Here is a 17741-nt window from a genome sequence, read left to right on the forward strand (position 1 = left end):
AATACATCTAGTATATGCCTAACTAGTGTTGCTGGTATCTCCAAAGGTCTATCTTATTTCTTGTGCCATAAGATAGAGCCTTAGGTAGGTAGAGCTCTTTCAGGTTTCTCAGTAAGTGCTTAACTGAAGAGAACCAATCTGTTAAAGAGACATGAAGTAGGTGAGGATTAGTGCTTATCTGAACTGCAGTTTTATTTTGTTTGTGCTGTCAACCAACCACTTTTGGTAGGTACTAATTAACCATGCATACAGGGAAAACCCCACAAAACCTGCAATATGGGAGAGGCTCTGAATTTGGATCTACAGATTCTATGGGATGAAGTAATGCAATACAAGCTTACCAAAAGTAGTTTATTAAAGTCTATCAAAAAAAATTTCAACCCAAATATAAATGTTAAATGATTTTCAAGAAGTTAAAAACAAATACACAAGAAAAGGAAAGCAAATAATATGAGTCAAGCAGACAATTCCATCTTGGCACTAGTTTAATGTACTCCTGTGTGAGAAAAATGTAAGGAGATTACTCTCATTTAAACAGTTACAACAGTGTTCTGCTCAATTGTATTTTAGTGTAATTTTAATGACCAGCAGTCCTGCTGTAAATGCTACAGGTTATAAAAGGTACAGACAAAACCACAATGCCTGGTTCAGGTAGGTAATATCACAAACATACATACATTATACCATTAGCACTCATTCTGACTGTATCAAACAGCATGTTTCATTTCTTTGTTCACAAGAGAGAAGAAAAAGGACAAAATACCTCTCTAAAACGTGAGAGCTTCATTTTACAAATGTTTCATTCCGTATGAAGCATTACATTAAATATTCACATATATTTTGTTTTCCATTTGCAGTGAAAAGTAAAGCAGGACAAAATAGAGCAGTGACTTAAGTGTCACTAGAGCCATATTGTTTACACAAAACATGCCGATATAGAAGAATTCTAAAATCTCACGGAACACAAGAACAAAATCATATGAATAACAAAAATGGATGTATTAAATGATAAAGGATTGCCTGTCTGCAATATAATCAACCATCATTATTAATGGAACCTCAGGACCATTAAGCAATATTAGTTTGAGACACATATACATATATATGTGTGTGTGTGTGTGTGGATGTATAAAATTACACACATCAGAATTAAAGTCCTTATGGTTTGCAAGATATCCGCAAAGGTTCATTTTCCAAAGTGCATTTACAGCATGCTTCTTTCAGCAAATAGAAGCATCCAAGGGTGGGTAAGGCTCCTGATCTCAGAGGGAATATCGGATCAGTCTAACACTCCAATTTGATCACATCGTGTTCATCAGCACATCTCTCAACAGCAGTCTTTCCTCAGGTGTATTGGGAAAATCCACTCAGCTAACTTAAACAGGATTCCTATAATAAAATTGGAAGGAAGCAAAACAACAGTGTAAAAATGAATTTGGTAAGTAGTTTTTAATTGTTCAACATCTATGGCACTGTAATTGTTATAAAAAGAAACAAAATATATATTGTAGAAATAAACCACTAGGATGAATAGTGAAACCGCTTTGTGATTAGAGAACACTGTTCAACAAGTTTGCTAGCCTTGATTTAATACTAATAAATATAGAAAGTTACTGTTCTGGGCACCTTATATTCTCCATGTACAGGTTCACTAATTAGTGGATCTTCAGTCTTCACTTCTCCAGGTGATGTAGCACTTGCCATCTGTAGACTGCGTGTCATGGGACCGCCTACTCTTTCCCGCATTCTCTTTGAGAAACGCTTTTCTTTTTTAGGCTGTACTTGTGGTTTTGTCTCAGCCTCTTTTTTGAGAGCCATATCTTTCCCACCACGCTGCATTTTTGCAGATGGCTGTGATGCAAGGGTCAATGATGAGGTCATAACTGAAGGTTCAGGCTTGCTTTTTCTGCCTTTTTTGCTTTTGGGGGCTAAGTGGTGTTTGTTCAAGGCTGGTCTCTTGACACGTATCTGCAGATCACCTGCTTTACCATTGCTACCTGATGTAACTTCACCTTCTAACAACTCTGAGCTCCGGGTCCTTGTTTTCCCCAATGACTTTATGGCCAGGCAGAAGTTACCTTCTTGTTTAATCTCAGAGTCTGATGCTCGACTTCGGAGTTTCATGTTTTTATTTTGAGGCATTAGGGCTCCTTTCTTTTTCTTAGCAACGGGTTTTTGAGGACAACTGCAAGCAACATGTTTTGCAAGGCTGGCAGCATATGTAAATTCTCGACTGCAGTATGGACATGCTTGCACATCTTGGGTTACCTCCTGATTGGAGGTTTTCTTTATAGAATTAGCAGCCTTATTCTTCTGAGATATAGCTTTCTGGACAAGCTGATTTTTCTTCTTATTCAGGACAGACATCTTCACCGTGGTGGGTACCTCCTGGTTGAAGTTAAGCCTTTTGGGTTGGCCCATCCTACTGAAGGCATTCTGGCCCCCATTAGCTGCTGTAATGGGTGAGAAAACACCGTTCTGAGGCTGACTCACTATCTGCCTAAGAGGAATAGGGTTCTTTTTTGGTGTGTACCGTCTCTTGTCACTTGCATTAGCACAAACCAAAATATGTTTGTGGAGCTCAGGCATGTTGTCAAAGCTATTGCCACATTTGGTACACCTGATTGCTGTGCTGAATGTCTGTGGTATGTTGTGGGTGGTGAAATTAGTTGCAGAGGCTACAGAATCAGCAGGTGTTCGACTGTGGTAGGGAAATGGGGGAGGCTTAAAGCTGGGGTAGTGTTGATTGATGCCAAGGCGTACATCTGGGCATTTGGGCTTTCCAGCTTCAGAAGCCATAATCTTTATTGTAGTGTACAGCTCTTCTGTGGGGTCTTCGTGTTCAACTCCATCACCCTCCTCTTTAACACCACTACAGTTAAGTAATTCACATGGATCTTGAGGGGCTACATCTATGGTTGTGTCAGCAGCTGAATGTAAAGAATTTCTCTCCATATTCAGCTGAGAAGGATCAGTGTAATTCTGAGGCCTGAGCTTGCCATTTTCGACCATGGTGTGAGCATGAGTCTGGCCAGGATGTAGGTCAGTCTGGTGTTGCTGGAGGTTGCAGAGGAAAGCAAACTCTTTGGCACAAATTGGGCAACAGTAAATCCTCCCAACTCCATGGAGAGAGGAGCGATGCTTCAAAAGAGCTGCAGCATTTTGAAATAACTGCACACAAAATTCACACTTGAAAGGCCATTCTAAAGCGTGGTCTATGATATGGTTGCTAAGTTGTTTTATAGAGTGAAAAGGTTCCTCACAGACATTACATACAAAACTTTTTGTAAACATATCCTGTTCTAAGGTGTCTGCTCCATCTGGTATATTTTCAGGCACACAAGATGAGGAAACACCGTCATTGGTTGTGTTTTCATCTGCATCTTCAATCATTTGTTTATCATTAATTAATGCATCATCAGCTAATAGCTCTATATTAGAATCTGCTGCTACATGAGCAGATGAGTCCATATCTAGATCTAAGTGCACAGGAGAAGAGGATTGTAGTTTTTGACACACATCAGTTGCATTACTGTGGTCTTGAGGGGAAGGTCTATGAAAAGAACTCTTTTGAATGCCATTGGAGTCAATACTCTTTTCATGCAAAGAAATTGTGTTATCTATATTTTTTACCAAATGTAAGTCAGGATCTGAGGTTGAGCCCTCAAATAGTGTTTCAGATTTGCAAAAGGAATCTGCATCACAATGACTTTTTGTGACCTCAAGACTTTGAGGAAGCACATCATCAGGAGGGAACTGCTTAGAAGTTTGTTTGTCTTTATCATCAAAGTCTTTGTCATCCCGATTTTTCCTATCAAGGTATTCTTCTTTTACATTGTGGAACCTTGGCATTTCATCTTCCATATGATAAACAGGTCTGGGAGACAATTTTGGAAAAACAGAATCTGAAAACTGAGAAAGAGGTGGAGGTGAAGGGACTGTGGGCAGAACTGGGGGTGGGGGTGTAGAGGATGCCTGGCTAGAGGATGATGGAGAAGAAGGGTTCATAGTCACAGGGGTCAGGGAGGGTGGAGAGACAGATTCACATGGCAAGGGTTCAGAGTTCGAACAGCCACTGGATGGAGACACGTCTGTGGTGCTGCCTGAGGACAAGTGAATGTCTGGGCTTCCAAGACAAGGAGAGCCCTCCTCTCCAGCTGAGCTTAAGCCAGAATATTCATTCATTAATACTTTCTCCAACATGCTGGTATTGGGCTTTTTTCGCTTGACGTGTGACTGTAACAATATGCTTGATTTTGTTTTGTGGTCAGCCACATTCTTATGGTGTATACTTAAATCCAGCACAGATTCACTAGGTCCTTTGTTTATGCTGCCACCTCGTTTACCAACAGTACCAGAAAGGTCAAGGGGCTGCTGATTGCAAGAATTGCCTCCACTTACTGAAACTGGCCAATCCTTTCCAGAAGGACTCATGCAGTCTCTCTGCTCTTTGCTGGATACACTCCAAGAAAAGCTTGTGCAATGGCTTTCAACCTTTGGCACCATAAGAGCAAAAGAATCTCCTGTTTCAACAATTGAGCTATCCGCACTTGCTGACGAGCTGTTCTGTACATTTGTAGGAGAAGCAGTTCTTCTTTTAAATTTTCCTTGAGCAGCAGGCAAAGAGGTTACAGACAGTGGAGTAGTCAACTTATGGCTATCTGTAACAATAGCAAGGGTCGGTTTCTGACTGTCCTGTGTCTGCAGAAGCTGTTTTAATTTTGGAGAAAGATAAACTGTTTTCTCCTTTTGGAAGGCCAATGTCTCTGTAGGCTGTGGGAATATATTACCTCCCAAAGAAGGTGACTGTGAGGAAGCAGAAGATGAAGACACAGTAGATAACATAGTAGTAGGTTCTGTTTTCACAGTGGGAAGGAGTGGTGGTGTAGACGTTCTTCTTTTAGGAACAGACTGATCAATAACTGAAAGCTCGTTTACATGGCAAGACTGTGTTTCAAGTTGAAGAGCCTGACTTATTTGGGTATGATTTAAGATTACAGCATCAAGACCAAATAATGCTGGACTACGTGAATCAACCTCTATGACTTCACAGCTGCTGACTGTGCTTGTGGATAAGATCTTTCCATCTATGTAAAGACTAAGATTCTCTGAGATGTTTTTAGAAACATCAACCATGCTGTCCTCCCGCTCTCCCTCATCATCGGTGTCCACACTAGGCACATAGACAAGTGGTGGGCTATTACGTGGAGATGCCTCCTGGAGTTCTAAGCTCTGACCTTGTTGTAACTGATGGGCTGGAATATCCTGTAAGAGTATTCCTTTCCTCCGAATTCCTTTAGGCAGGAGATGACGTTCATGAATTCTGCGCTGGTGCCTGCGCATGTTGGTGTGAGTGCCAAAAGCCTTGTTGCAATATTTACAAGGGTGCAGTTCTTTTGATTCCCCATTCTCTTCCATAATAAAAGACTGGTCCGGCTCAACACTGGCATCTTTAGTCAAAGTATCTGAGCTTGGGTGAGATGGACTGTTTTGAGTACTTTTGATGGTAGGGCTTGATGTCACACTACCAAAAATAGGAGTGTCATTACACCCAGAAGGATTTTGGAGAAATACTGCTCCAGCAAGCGATCCAGGCCTTTTTAGGCCTTTACTCCCATTTTCATGTCGTCTTTCATGACGGCGCTTGCCTACCTGAGAACCAAATGGCTTGGAACAGTATCTGCATTTAAAGGTTAGGGTCTGGTGGTTTCTTGTGGTGTGAATGTTAATATGATGCTCCAGGCTATGTTTGGTGGAGAACTTATGTTCACAGTACTGACAATGGTAGTTGCCACCTTGTGCATCATACACAAAGTCAGGCTCCCCCTCTGCATCCAGCTCTGGAGAAACTAAAGATGACACTGATGTGACTTCAGGCAATGGACTCTCAGAACTCTCCTTGACAGAGTGGCCAAAAATTGATTCTGAGTGAAGGTTTTCACACCTGTTTCCTGACTGTGACTCAGCAGAGTTCTCAAAGCTCCCACTTGGTTGCAGTTCTTTTTGATCTGATTTCTCCTTTTCCTTCTTCTCCAACACTGCTGTATGAACAGGAGACAGAGAAATGTCCCTGGTCTCTGTGGGATTTATACATGAAGGTGCAGTCTCCTGAGCGGGATCTGAAGCCACAGAGGGTCTCTCTTCCTCTTTATTTATTTCTGACAAAAGTAATTACAGGCATCATTTTAGTAAACAAGCATTGCCATGCCAAGTCCACTTAGACTTAAATAATATAAACTATTAACAATATTGAAATATAATTGCTTGTTAAGTGCAATTACAACAACACTGAACTGTTTAAATTTAGGCAAAAATAACCAACCTTTATCTGAATCACGCATCTCTGTGACTATAGGTCTTGTGCTCAATGGCTTATGTCCAGATAATATTCCCAAACCAGCCTGTCTGGCTTTTTCCAATAGCTTCTTCTTTCTTGCTGTAGAGACAAAAGCACTTAATCTTTCAATATACCTTAAAATCTTAAAAATATACTGAAGCCAGCTAAACATACATACCCTGCTAAACATATATACATATATATATATATATATATATATATATATATATATATATATATATATATATATATATATATATATACACACACACACACACATATATACATATAAGGGCTGTCAACATTACAACATTATCATGTTAACGCAATAATTTAACGCAAATACAGCAAATAAATTACTGAAACAAAGGTTAAAATAATATTTTTATAAAAAATAAAAGGTCATTAAAATAATTTGCGTGACGCAGATGATATATGGGGTTGGGAGTTTATCACTCTTATCATCTACATTGGCGCAAGCACCAGTAAATCTGCTAGGCAGAAATTCCTCTTTTAAATGAAAATTGGATGGGACTCTGTATAAACCTAAAGTTGTGTGCATACACTGTATGAAGAACTCGCCTACCATCAAAGCTCATGAAGTTTAAAATATCATTTAAAAGCAAAACACATCACAGGTTCTACTAGCAAACGGAATTGTGGTATAAGGCGTCTGAGTAGACAAACATCAGCTGTAGCAGCTGATAAAATGCCGACTAGAAAAATAAGCTTCTGTGTGTTCTGTTTTAGTTTGGCAAACAGGAAAATGAAACGAGATTGTTGACTCTGACTGTTCGCTTTCCTGGATATAGCAATTTTTTGAAATATCAAAAATAAACATGTTAAACAAAATAAATAATGTATGTTAATTTTTCTATAAGTGTGTGACAAAAAGAGTGCGATTAATTGTGATTTAAAAAACTGTATCTATTGACAGCGCTATATATAAAACACGTACTCCACATTCTTACAGATCCAGGATTTACCGAAAAAATCTCCATCTCAATGCATATTATACTATGACTAGCAGCTGCAACAAAAACAACTAAATGTAAGAATAAGTCCACACTGCTTTCAAAAATACCTGTTTTAAAACAGTTTTAGGACAACAGTGGTGTCCTAATCCCAACAAATCCAAGACTTCTAAAGAGAGATTAAAAGAATCAATATGTTTTTATATACTACATTCTTAAGATGGAACACATGAAATGTTACCAAAAACAACTGATTTACCAGCACTTGTGACAAAATACATTTCTGAAAGTCTACAAATGCAGTCTTTTATTTTCCTTAAAGAAGACTTGCATGAAAAAACAACATAAAGCAATCATGTCATTCTGTCAGGACTGAGATATAAAGAAAAACCCAGGGCATCAAAGCACCATTTATGCATCTTTAGAGACATCCTTAAAATGCGTGCAACCATACTTTGGATAAAAAGCCTGCTTTTTACTCTCAATCCTAAGGCCTAACAGCATTTTCTGATTTTCTTTCCCTCACATTTACAGGGCGATTCAAATAACCAAATCCAGTCTACATTTAAAAATAAAAAAAAAAAACAGCTTTTTCTAGCAAAATAAAGCTTTTGAAAATGGCATTTAAAACATTTTTTGTTTGTTTTAGACATTTCTTAGATGACATTAGCAACTAGCCCTTAAACTACACACAGCTAAAACTACACTGCATACACTTCTGAAAAAGTCTTTGCCTATATTTATGGTTCGGTTGCATATTTTTAAGTTAACTTTATACAGTTATAACATATATATCTTTAGTTAGTTAGTTAGTTAGTTAGTTAGTTAGTTAGTTAGTTATTCTACCAGTATTTCCTGTAAATACACAGGTAGTTTGTTTCATGAGTTTGAAGCCTAGCCAACTTTGGAAAATAAAATAAATCTACCTCTGTTTATGCCATTTATAATCACGAAAATTCTATTTGTTGTTTTTTTGTTTAGTTTTTTAGAGACATCAGACAGAATTCGACCTGTTGATTAAAAGGTGATTAGTGACTATAAAGCTGAAGTTAGTTAGCTAATACGACACATCAGCGAATGTGGTGACAATCCTACAGAAATAAGTAAATAAACTAAAGTTATTACATTATCGTTAATCGCTGTATGTTCGATTGCTGCCTGATTTTGTTTCTCTTCGCATCTTATCGACAGCTGAAGGAAGGTCACTCGGTGCTCTGACATGTACAAGTCGGAAGCCTTGTTTAACACAACTGACTAGTTTACTTACTTAAACTACCCAACCGACTAGCTGTGTAGATCAGATTAGATCCCTGACTCTATGTGGATATTATGATGTACCTCGAATACACTTGTTGTTTATCCGTGTTTTTATTGTGAACGTTATAGGATGCGGTCACACATACGATTAGCTCACTATGCTATCGAGTTAGCTGACATTTGCGAACTTGACAAATACAGTGTCGGTGTTTGTCCCTGTTTCTTCTTTAGCTGTTTGCAGTAGTCGAGAACCTAATATTCATAATAACGCGTGACTATATTTATTGTACCTCTTTTTGCTCTGGGTGAGTTTTTCTTGTAAAAGTTGCTGCTCCTTTCTTCCTCTAATGCAGCTGCTATCTCTGGGTTGTCTTCTCCATTGTACCACACAAGCAGTTCTTCGTCCTGTGCGATTGGCTGAAGAGAGCAGCGTCATTGAGAATAACCAATGACAGACGAGCTTGTTAGTTTGTACAGAGAAATACCACACGGGCCTTGACGCACTGTCAAGACTACTTTAAGAGCTTGGCTTTAGCTGCAAAATGAAACAGCAATCACTTTTGTTTTTACCCCTGTTGTGATATTTATTACGTTTATAGGAGACCTAATCACGTGTCAATGACCCCTACATATGCAAATAATGTCATTAGAAGAGTAATTAATTGTATTAATTACTGTATTATAAGGTAAGATAATTGAAAGTTTTCCTACCCTTAACACTTTGTAATATATAGCTCTGTTGATTTCCAAAGGAAACAAGTTCTGCTCTTCAGGTGAACATGCCCAGTTCACATATCGCAACCAGTTTCCTTTCGTCGGGTCTGTGGCATCCACACACATCCATCCCCTGGTTGGAAAATATACCTAAAGGAACAGAATTGTCAGTGTAATTACCGTCGTGGTCATCATCATTTACCTGTTTCTGCTCATTAGGTTAGCAGTGAATCTGGAGCGAATCTCTATATTGAGAATATTAGGCACAGGGCAAGAAAATAATAGATTACAAAGCACCTTGTACATAAATTTACACACTCATTCACCTTGTACATAAATTTCCAAATTTGCTTTTGGACTGTGAGAGGAAACCCACAGGATCACAGGGAGATCCTGTAAGCTCAGGATCAGATCTGGGAACCTAAACCTGTGAGCTAGTAACACTACCCACGGCAGCACTGTGCCAACCAGTGAACAAAACGTATTTATCTATTAAATTGCAAATAGTATTTATTAAAGTACAACATGAACTACTTCAATAACAGAGTTTTCTAAAGACATTTTTCAACCTAATCTCTGTCCCTCATAATAACCTTGCTTACACTGCAAGTCTAAAAAAAACAAATCCAGCTGTTGGGACTATTATAAATCATTATTATAAGAATAGAAGTGTTTATACAGACATCAGGAAACCTCTAACAAAGACAATTTGAAAAAGGGGACAGATTCACATAACCATGTTGTTAATTTGACCACATTTACAGATTTGGCAGATGGCATTATCCAAAACAACTTACAGAAGGGCCTTGAAGTCTCTATCAACAAAATACCAACAATACTATATCTTAAAAACTCAGCTAAGGAAATAATAGTAAGAAAATTATAGTAAGCAAAAAATGTAATAATAATAGTAAGAAAAGTACACTTTTTTATTATTATTAAAGTGCTAAGTATTTCTGTAGGTCTTTTGACATCATTTGATGACTGAAAGTGATGTTGTTCAGACTTATAGGGAAATTTCATTCCACCACCTAGGTACCAGCACAAAGACAAACCATGATCAATGCCTTCCTTGTAACCTGACAGATGGTAAGTCCAATCAGTAGTGGAGGATTGAGGGAAGCACAGTTTAGTGCAGGGTGTGAGAACTGCTTTGAAGTAAGATCGTGCTGGAGCATTTTTGGCTTTTTAGGCAAGCATCACTATTTCTAAACTGATGCAAGCAGCTACAGGATGCCAGAGGGATGCCTAGTAGGGATAAAAACAAGTCATGCAGCTGCATTCTAGATCAGTTGCACAGGTCAAACCTGAGGTAGCCATGCCAGGAGTAAGTTGTAGTTTGAAATGTAAATGTGGATAGAAATGGATGACTTCTGATATAGTAAAAAGAGAAAACAGCATAAATGTGGGATTTGCAATGTCAGAGGAAAAAGACAGTTGATTGTCCATGGGCACCACAAGGTTATGTGCACTGACTAAAGGTGATATCTGAAATTTGTCCATGGGCTCTAACATGGGAATGAATTACCTGGGATGAAGTTCAGTTTTGCTGGGATTAAATTTTCAGATCATGAACAGCCATCCATGATAGTAGGAGAAAATAAGTTAAGCATTATCTGAATCCGTCATCTGTATGTTTAGTGGTATTAAAACCCACGTGAGGATGATATCACAAAGAGGACTAAGTAATGAAGCTTGTTGGACAACAGTCTGCATGGAGCAGATGTGGATCCTCTCCATGTCACCTAATAGGAAGCAAACCCTAGCCATGATTTGCCAGGAATTCCAACAGTCATGAGAATGGACAACAGAATCCTGTTGCTGACTGTGTCAAATTATTCTGAAAAGGTTGAGGAGGATGAGTATTAATGACAGTTGGTCAAATCTCAGTGATCTCAAAAGGGCAGTTTCTGTGGAATGTGCCACTTTGAAGCCAGGCTGGTAAGGACCTTGAAGGTTAGGATCTTGAAGGTTGTTCTGGTAGAGACAGAGAGACAGTTGATTGTAGACAGTGCACTTGAGGATTTTAGAAAGAAAAGAAAGATGTGATACCAGTAGGTAGCTGATGATGTCTGAAGGTTCCAGAGTTGTTTACAACAGGATGGGAGCTACTAATCATAACAGTGACAAAGGAGGGGGATGTCTTGTGACATAATTTGGAGCACAGTAGAAGGGATTAAATCCAAAGGGCAGTGGTAGAACTGCATGATAAGATGACTTGCAGAATCTCTTCTGTTTTTAGATTAGAAAAATCAAACAGTGAAATAAAAGGGAAATAATGTGTGTGTAGTGTAGAAGTAAAGGTCTGGCAGATTTTTTCAATCTTCCCATTATAAAAGACAGTCTCAGGAGAAGTGAACTCAAATGAGAATTTTCTCTGAAAGTTTTAACTTTTTAGTGATATATATATGCACTGTGCACAATTCAAGAGCTTCAGTTAATGTGCGCATCAAATTTCAGAATTAAATGAAAGTGTGTGACTATAGTCATGGCATAGATGTTAGTACCTGAAGGGCTGGCTTGTGTGTTTCATAAACTGCTTATTTCCTATAAATTGCACACAAGAATCTTCAGGCTAACACATCTTGTTTGACCAGATTGATTTCAAACATCAAACTGTGAGGTAAATTGGCTACAACTTTAAAAGGCCATGTCGTATTTAACTCTTGTCAGTCAAGAACAAGAATCTGAGGCTATCAAGGGCACAGACTAACCAAAACTGGACAGTCCCAAGACTAGAAAAAGACCAGGTAACTTTTTCTAATCTTTAACTATAAAGTCTGTGTAGATGATAGACCAAGATTCCTATTCTTAGCTGATAGAAGTTAAACCCAATGTGGTCTTAAAAATATTAAATATGTAAATATTTATGGTTGTCACCATCATTGAGCTTTTGAATCCTTCATGGGAGCTTGAATCAATCTGGAAATTTTCCTCCAACCACATAGCTTACCTCCCACATATAAACATTGCTAGTAACTTGAGACCTCTTCTTTCTTTCTCCTACAAAAGGACCAAACCTTTTGCCTTTAGGAATTAGACAAGATGCCCAGACACCTGTAGGGGACAACACAAAAAGGAAAGATTCATTTTCAATTCATGACACCCTACACATCAGCATGACATCCACACATTAATCATAACCGAAATGTGGGTATTCCCTACACTGTTGCCACAAAGCTGAAAGCACACACTTTTTTATGCTGCAAGATTAAGAGTTCCCTTCACTGTAATCAAAGGACCCAGCCCAAGTCTGTTTGAGCATGACAAACCAGATCTTGATTGGCCTGCACAGAGCCCTGACCTCAATCCCACTGAACACCTTTGGGATGAACTGGAACACTGACTGCACCACAGGCCTCATCATCCAAAATAAGTGTTTGGCCTCTTTTGACTGAATGGGCAATCCCCACAGCTACAATCCAAAATCTAATGCAAGGGAGCACAAAGTTTTATATCTCCCACATTTCAGGGACCAAAATGTAATTCAACAGATTAACAATCATAAATGTAACTGTGATCTTCAATGCTTAATTGCAAATCCACTTTAGACTCGCAAAAGGTTCTCTATGTTTAGTGGTTTTCAGCTCTTGTGAAATCACCCCTTTTCACAGTTATGTTCTGTCCATGGGTTTCATCAAAAGGTCACCGACTCCATAATTCCTATGGTTTTGAAATACTGTGTTCAACAAGCGTTCACATCAGGTGTTTTACTCACGTCAGGTGTTCACCTACTTTTGGCTCTAGGACGCATGCTTTTTGTTTAAAAGTAGTTATATCGGTATACACAATAGTCAAAACAAAACAAATAAATTCATACATACTTGTGGTTAAATCTTTCTGTTTCACAGAGACTAATTCTGCTCCCCCATCTGTAAATACGATTATAAACTCTAAATGTATTATTAGTATTAACACTGATAGATTGAACACTTAACTAACCCTTAATAGCTATTACAACTGTAGTTTCTGTACTGTGCTCCTCTAGCACTCAATTAAAAAGCTTTTATGGTAGCACTATTTGTATTGTATTGTAAATACTATTGTATTTATTATATTGCAAAAATGTATTTATTTTACATATCCCTGTACTTTTATTTCCTCATTTAAAGGCCCTTACTCATACTTGAAAAAATGCTTTAATATCGATATCTGATACTGATCCGAGGATCAGAGAAAATGGTTATTAAACAGTAAGTGCAAGGTCGCATAAATTGTGTGCATAATGTATTTCCAGGCATAGTGCTATGAAGAGCATGCAGAGAAACTATTGTAACACTATTGAAATCACAGAGAGCACTTCAGTGCTGTGAGCAGTCAGGTCATCTGGCAACATGGTCTCTATTAATGATACTGTTTAAATTCTTTAGAGACTATTTAGATATTGGTTTCAGTCCTAATACTGGTAAATGCTACTGATACATCCCTATTATTATTATTATTATTATTATTATTATTATTATTATTATTATTATGGTTGCTTTTCAGAAGAAAATTAGAAAGAATTGTTGCTGCAAATATTGTTACAGAACTAAAGCATATTATGTTGTCTTACCTAGGCTAATTCCTAGTTCCTAAAACAGTCAACTTTATTAAAATACAACCTGAATTCAAAAAAAGTTGGGACATTTTATAAATTTGAATAAAATGAAAACTAAAAGAATTTCAAATCACATGAGAAAATATTGTATTCACAATAGAACATAGATAAATGATTAAACAGAGAAATTTTACACTTTTATCCACTAATTGAGCTCATTTCATAGTGTCTTCAAAAACATGCAAGCTGAATGCTGATAAAAAAGCAGGAAGGTCTCCCTCCTCTTCAGCCCGGAGGACACAGCGTCCGTGATTTCCAACAAGAATGTTAAATTTTAACTTGTCTGACCACAGAACACTTTTACATTTTGAAACAGTCTATTTTAAATAAACCTTGGCCAACAGGACACAATGGCGCTTCTGGACAATGTTCACATACGGCTTCCTTTTTTGCATGATAGAGATTTAGTTGACATCTGCAGATGGCACGGTGGATTGTGTTTATCTGCAGTGGTTTCTGGAAATATTCCTGGGCCCATTTAGTAATGTCATAGACACAATCATGCTGATGAGTGATGCAGTGTCATCTGAGGGCCCAAAGACATCGGGCATCCAATAAAGGTCTTTTGCCTTGTCCCTTATGCACATTTCACCAGTTTCTCTAAATCTTTTAATGGTGTTATGCACTCTAGATGATGAGATTTGCAAAGCCTTTGCAATTTGAGGAACATTGTTTTTAAATCTTTTTACAATCTTTTTATGCACTCTTTCACAAATTGGAGAGCCTCTACCCATCTTTACTTCTGAGAGACTCTGCCTCTCTAAGGCATCCCTTTTATAGCTAATTATGTTAAATACCTGATATCAATTACCTTAATTAATTGCTAGATGTTCTCCCAGCTGAATTTTCTTAAAAATAATCTTAAGAACTTTCTTAATTTCTTGCTTTTTCAGCCTATTACCCCCATGCCAACTTTTTTTGAGACCTGTAGCATGCATCAAATTTTATATTAGTTTATTTAGTGAATAAAAGTGTAAATTTACACAGTTTAAACATTTTTTGTTATCTATGTTTTATCGTGAATCAAATATTGGCTCATGTGATTTGAAAGTCTTTTAATTTATATTTTATTCAAATTTAATAAACATCTCAACTTTTTTGGAATTTGGGTTGTACATGCAAATACAGTACAGTACAGTACCTTACCTATACGATTTGGATTAACAGCTGATGGTGCCAGCCTCAGGCCATCTGGAAGCCCTCTCCACACATGGGCTGGAATGTCAACCAGGGTTTCAGACTCTCTCCCAGATACAGCCATTACTACTTTCAGAAAACATAATAAAAATCAACAATACAGTAACAGCAGCATTTGAGAAGACCTTAGATGTCCTAACTGCAAAAATCTTAAATCTCCACTGACAGCCCAACACCAGTAAAAAATTCTTAATACTTTTACACAAATATTTCCCAACTGATCTTCTAGTTATCTGATTCAAATAAATATTTTTATATATTTTTGCAAACAGTCCAATAGATAAGAGCTTTTCTTTGGACAATTACTTTAGTGATTAATGTTTCAGATGGCAGCAAGTTGTTTAACTCTAACTGATGCACTGACTAGCTTCTCATTTCTTAAACAACCAGTTTCAGAAATGATAAAGTATTATTAAATTAAAGAAAACAACTAAAAGGATTGCTGAAACTACTACAATTGGGTTAAGAACTGTCCAATGGACTATTAAAATCTGGAAGAATAGTGTTAAACCATCATCTTAGTGAAAGAATATGGTCAAGAAGATTATTGAATGATCATGTTTTGAGTTCAATTAAATGTTTGTTGAAATCAAATAATAAAAAAACAGCTGTTGATGTTTAATAGTGAATGTAAGAGTATTTTCACACGCACAGTGCAAAGACAACGCAAGGGATTGGGACCAAATAGATGTGTAGCCTAAAGAAATCCAGTTATCAGTAAGGTTAATTGAAAAAAATTGCTTACATTTTCTAGGAATCATAAAGATTGGTCTCTGGAGGAGTAAAAAAAAAGTCTGATCAGTCCAGATTTTACTATGTTAAAGAGTAATGAGCACAGAAGGGAAAGAAAAAAGACAAATGAATTGATGCATACACTGTGGGGCCAGATTTATGATCTGGGGTTGCTTCAATTGGTAAAATCTAGGTTCAGCAACATTATGGGCTGATTATTAGCTGACTAAGTAAATACACTTCATGACCACATTTTTCCATCAATGTATTTTTTCTTTCCTGATAGCACGGGCATATTGCAAGATAACACTGCCAGGATGACCAGAATTCAGACCAATTGAGATTCTTTGGGATGTGCTGGAGAAGACTTTACACAGCAGCCATGCTCTGCCTTCATCAATGCATGATATTGGCAAGAAATTAAATGTTCTTTCTGAACGGAAATAAATGGCGTGACATTGTATAAGCTTAAAAAAAAAAATCAATGCCATCTTGATTGCATGCTACATTCAAAGCAAAATGCGATCCAAAAAAAATATAGTGTGTGTATATATATGTGTGTGTGTAAAATCAGTCATGTCACCAGAAAAAAAAATCTTCTGACCAGCTGACACCGAAACCACTCACTCTGGTAGCACCAAAATTCAGCTTTCAGCAGGGCAAGAACTTTCTTCACACAACTGGTTTATTGTAGCATCACTAATTCGCATGGGGTGAAAATGTAGAAAAGAGGACGAGATACAGCCAAACGAAAAGGGGCTTATGTTAACATTCGAGCAATCTTTGTTAATATGGTGGCCACAGAACAAAGAAAAGAGTTGTCTCACTACAAAGCTTCACATAGCAAATATAATGCATTAGTTATTGCAAATAAATTGGGTCAATAAGATAGGATCTGACACAAGACTATAATGCTCAGCTAAACTCAAACTACACCCCCAATTAAAACAAATGAGTTTTGCTCGTAAATCCCAGACGCATTGGTGCCTAAAGCACATGCTGCATGTTGTTGTTCAAAGATGTCCATTCTCAGCAGATCAACTTAATTCAAGAACATACAGTACACGTTTCCTGTTTTGTTAGGTTGCACTCTTGTATCTTTACTTTTCTCTACTTTCTAGCAACGCGTATTTACTCGTGTGTTGAAAAAAAAAGACTGTTCGAAGTTCATTTCAAAGCCTCGACTGTTGTTACGAGAGGAAAAGTTACCGAAAAGGTTGCAAGGGGCGCTTTAAAAGCTGGAAAACCTGTTTTATTGTTTGTTTCAGCTTGAAGCGTTGAACGCTGCGCGAGTTGATGCCAATGTCGCGCGTGCGAACAGCAAGGTGTCGGATTTGCAACGCATCAACACGCTCAAGCGTTTCAAAAGCTCGGTCCAGAATAATAACGTGTAAACGGATTCTTTCCCCTGCACTTACCTGTTGTTACCAACGGCACTGGACAAATTTTATTGTTTTTTTTTCTCTACCTGCTTTTCAAGCTGTTGAAAATGGCGGATGGAGAACGGAGGAGCTTTGAGGCTGGTGTTTGGTCGGATCTCCAGTTTGGGGAAAAAATCATCTGCGCGTGCCATAACAATTGTGCAGCCCGGTTCAACACAAACTACTATAAAGATATTGCTTATATAATGTTTTTCTATCTCAGTTTATCACTATATCATTTAGCCCAAGAACAAAATTTCACAGTTTCAAGGTTGCACCTAAATTTAAACATTGATGAAAATAAACAAACAAAAGAAAAATAAAATCACTAACAGTATTTATAAGGATTAACATCATAATTCATCTGATCTTGTACTAGAAAAAAAAATATATATATATTGGTTTTATATGTTTTTAATTCATAAATACAAAAGAATTATACAATTTGAAGTAGAAACATTGTGAGAATTGTCAGAAATCTAAAAAATTTAGGAATTCCATGTAGCAGT

General features: G+C 37.4%; 1 protein-coding gene across 3 annotated transcripts; it reads right to left on the reverse strand.

Moving 5' to 3' along the window:
* Window positions 1–467: 467 nt before the first annotated feature.
* Window positions 468–17323, reverse strand: prdm2b (PR domain containing 2, with ZNF domain b). Of its 3 annotated transcripts, XM_060858754.1 has the most exons (8): window positions 17280–17323; window positions 15029–15145; window positions 12236–12339; window positions 9280–9432; window positions 8859–8985; window positions 6323–6436; window positions 1627–6158; window positions 468–1389 (listed from the first exon to the last, which is right to left on the reverse strand). In XM_060858754.1, the coding sequence occupies exons 2-8, from the start codon at window positions 15141–15143 to the stop codon at window positions 1372–1374; spliced, it is 5163 nt and encodes a 1720-aa protein (XP_060714737.1). In that variant the 5' UTR covers window positions 15144–15145; window positions 17280–17323; the 3' UTR covers window positions 468–1371. The 3 variants fall into 3 exon arrangements, with proteins under 3 accessions (XP_060714737.1, XP_060714738.1, XP_060714739.1); XM_060858755.1 differs by lacking the exon at window positions 17280–17323 and having other exon boundaries at window positions 15029–15158; XM_060858756.1 differs by lacking the exons at window positions 8859–8985; window positions 9280–9432; window positions 12236–12339; window positions 15029–15145; window positions 17280–17323 and adding an exon at window positions 7422–7461.
* Window positions 17324–17741: the final 418 nt, after the last annotated feature.

The sequence above is a fragment of the Tachysurus vachellii genome, chromosome 22 (assembly GCF_030014155.1).
Source record: "Tachysurus vachellii isolate PV-2020 chromosome 22, HZAU_Pvac_v1, whole genome shotgun sequence".
Classification (NCBI taxonomy): domain Eukaryota; kingdom Metazoa; phylum Chordata; class Actinopteri; order Siluriformes; family Bagridae; genus Tachysurus; species Tachysurus vachellii.

Bases quoted from the DNA above. Each gene is read 5' to 3' on its own strand.
- prdm2b (XM_060858754.1), bottom strand. From the start codon at position 15,143: ATGGCTGTATCTGGGAGAGAGTCTGAAACCCTGGTTGACATTCCAGCC. The intron at 12,340-15,028 runs GTAAGGTACTGT...TGTCCCCTACAG, and splicing joins TGTTAATCCAAATCGTATAG to GTGTCTGGGCATCTTGTCTA. The intron at 6,159-6,322 runs GTTGGTTATTTT...TACTTTTGTCAG, and splicing joins GATGCGTGATTCAGATAAAG to AAATAAATAAAGAGGAAGAG.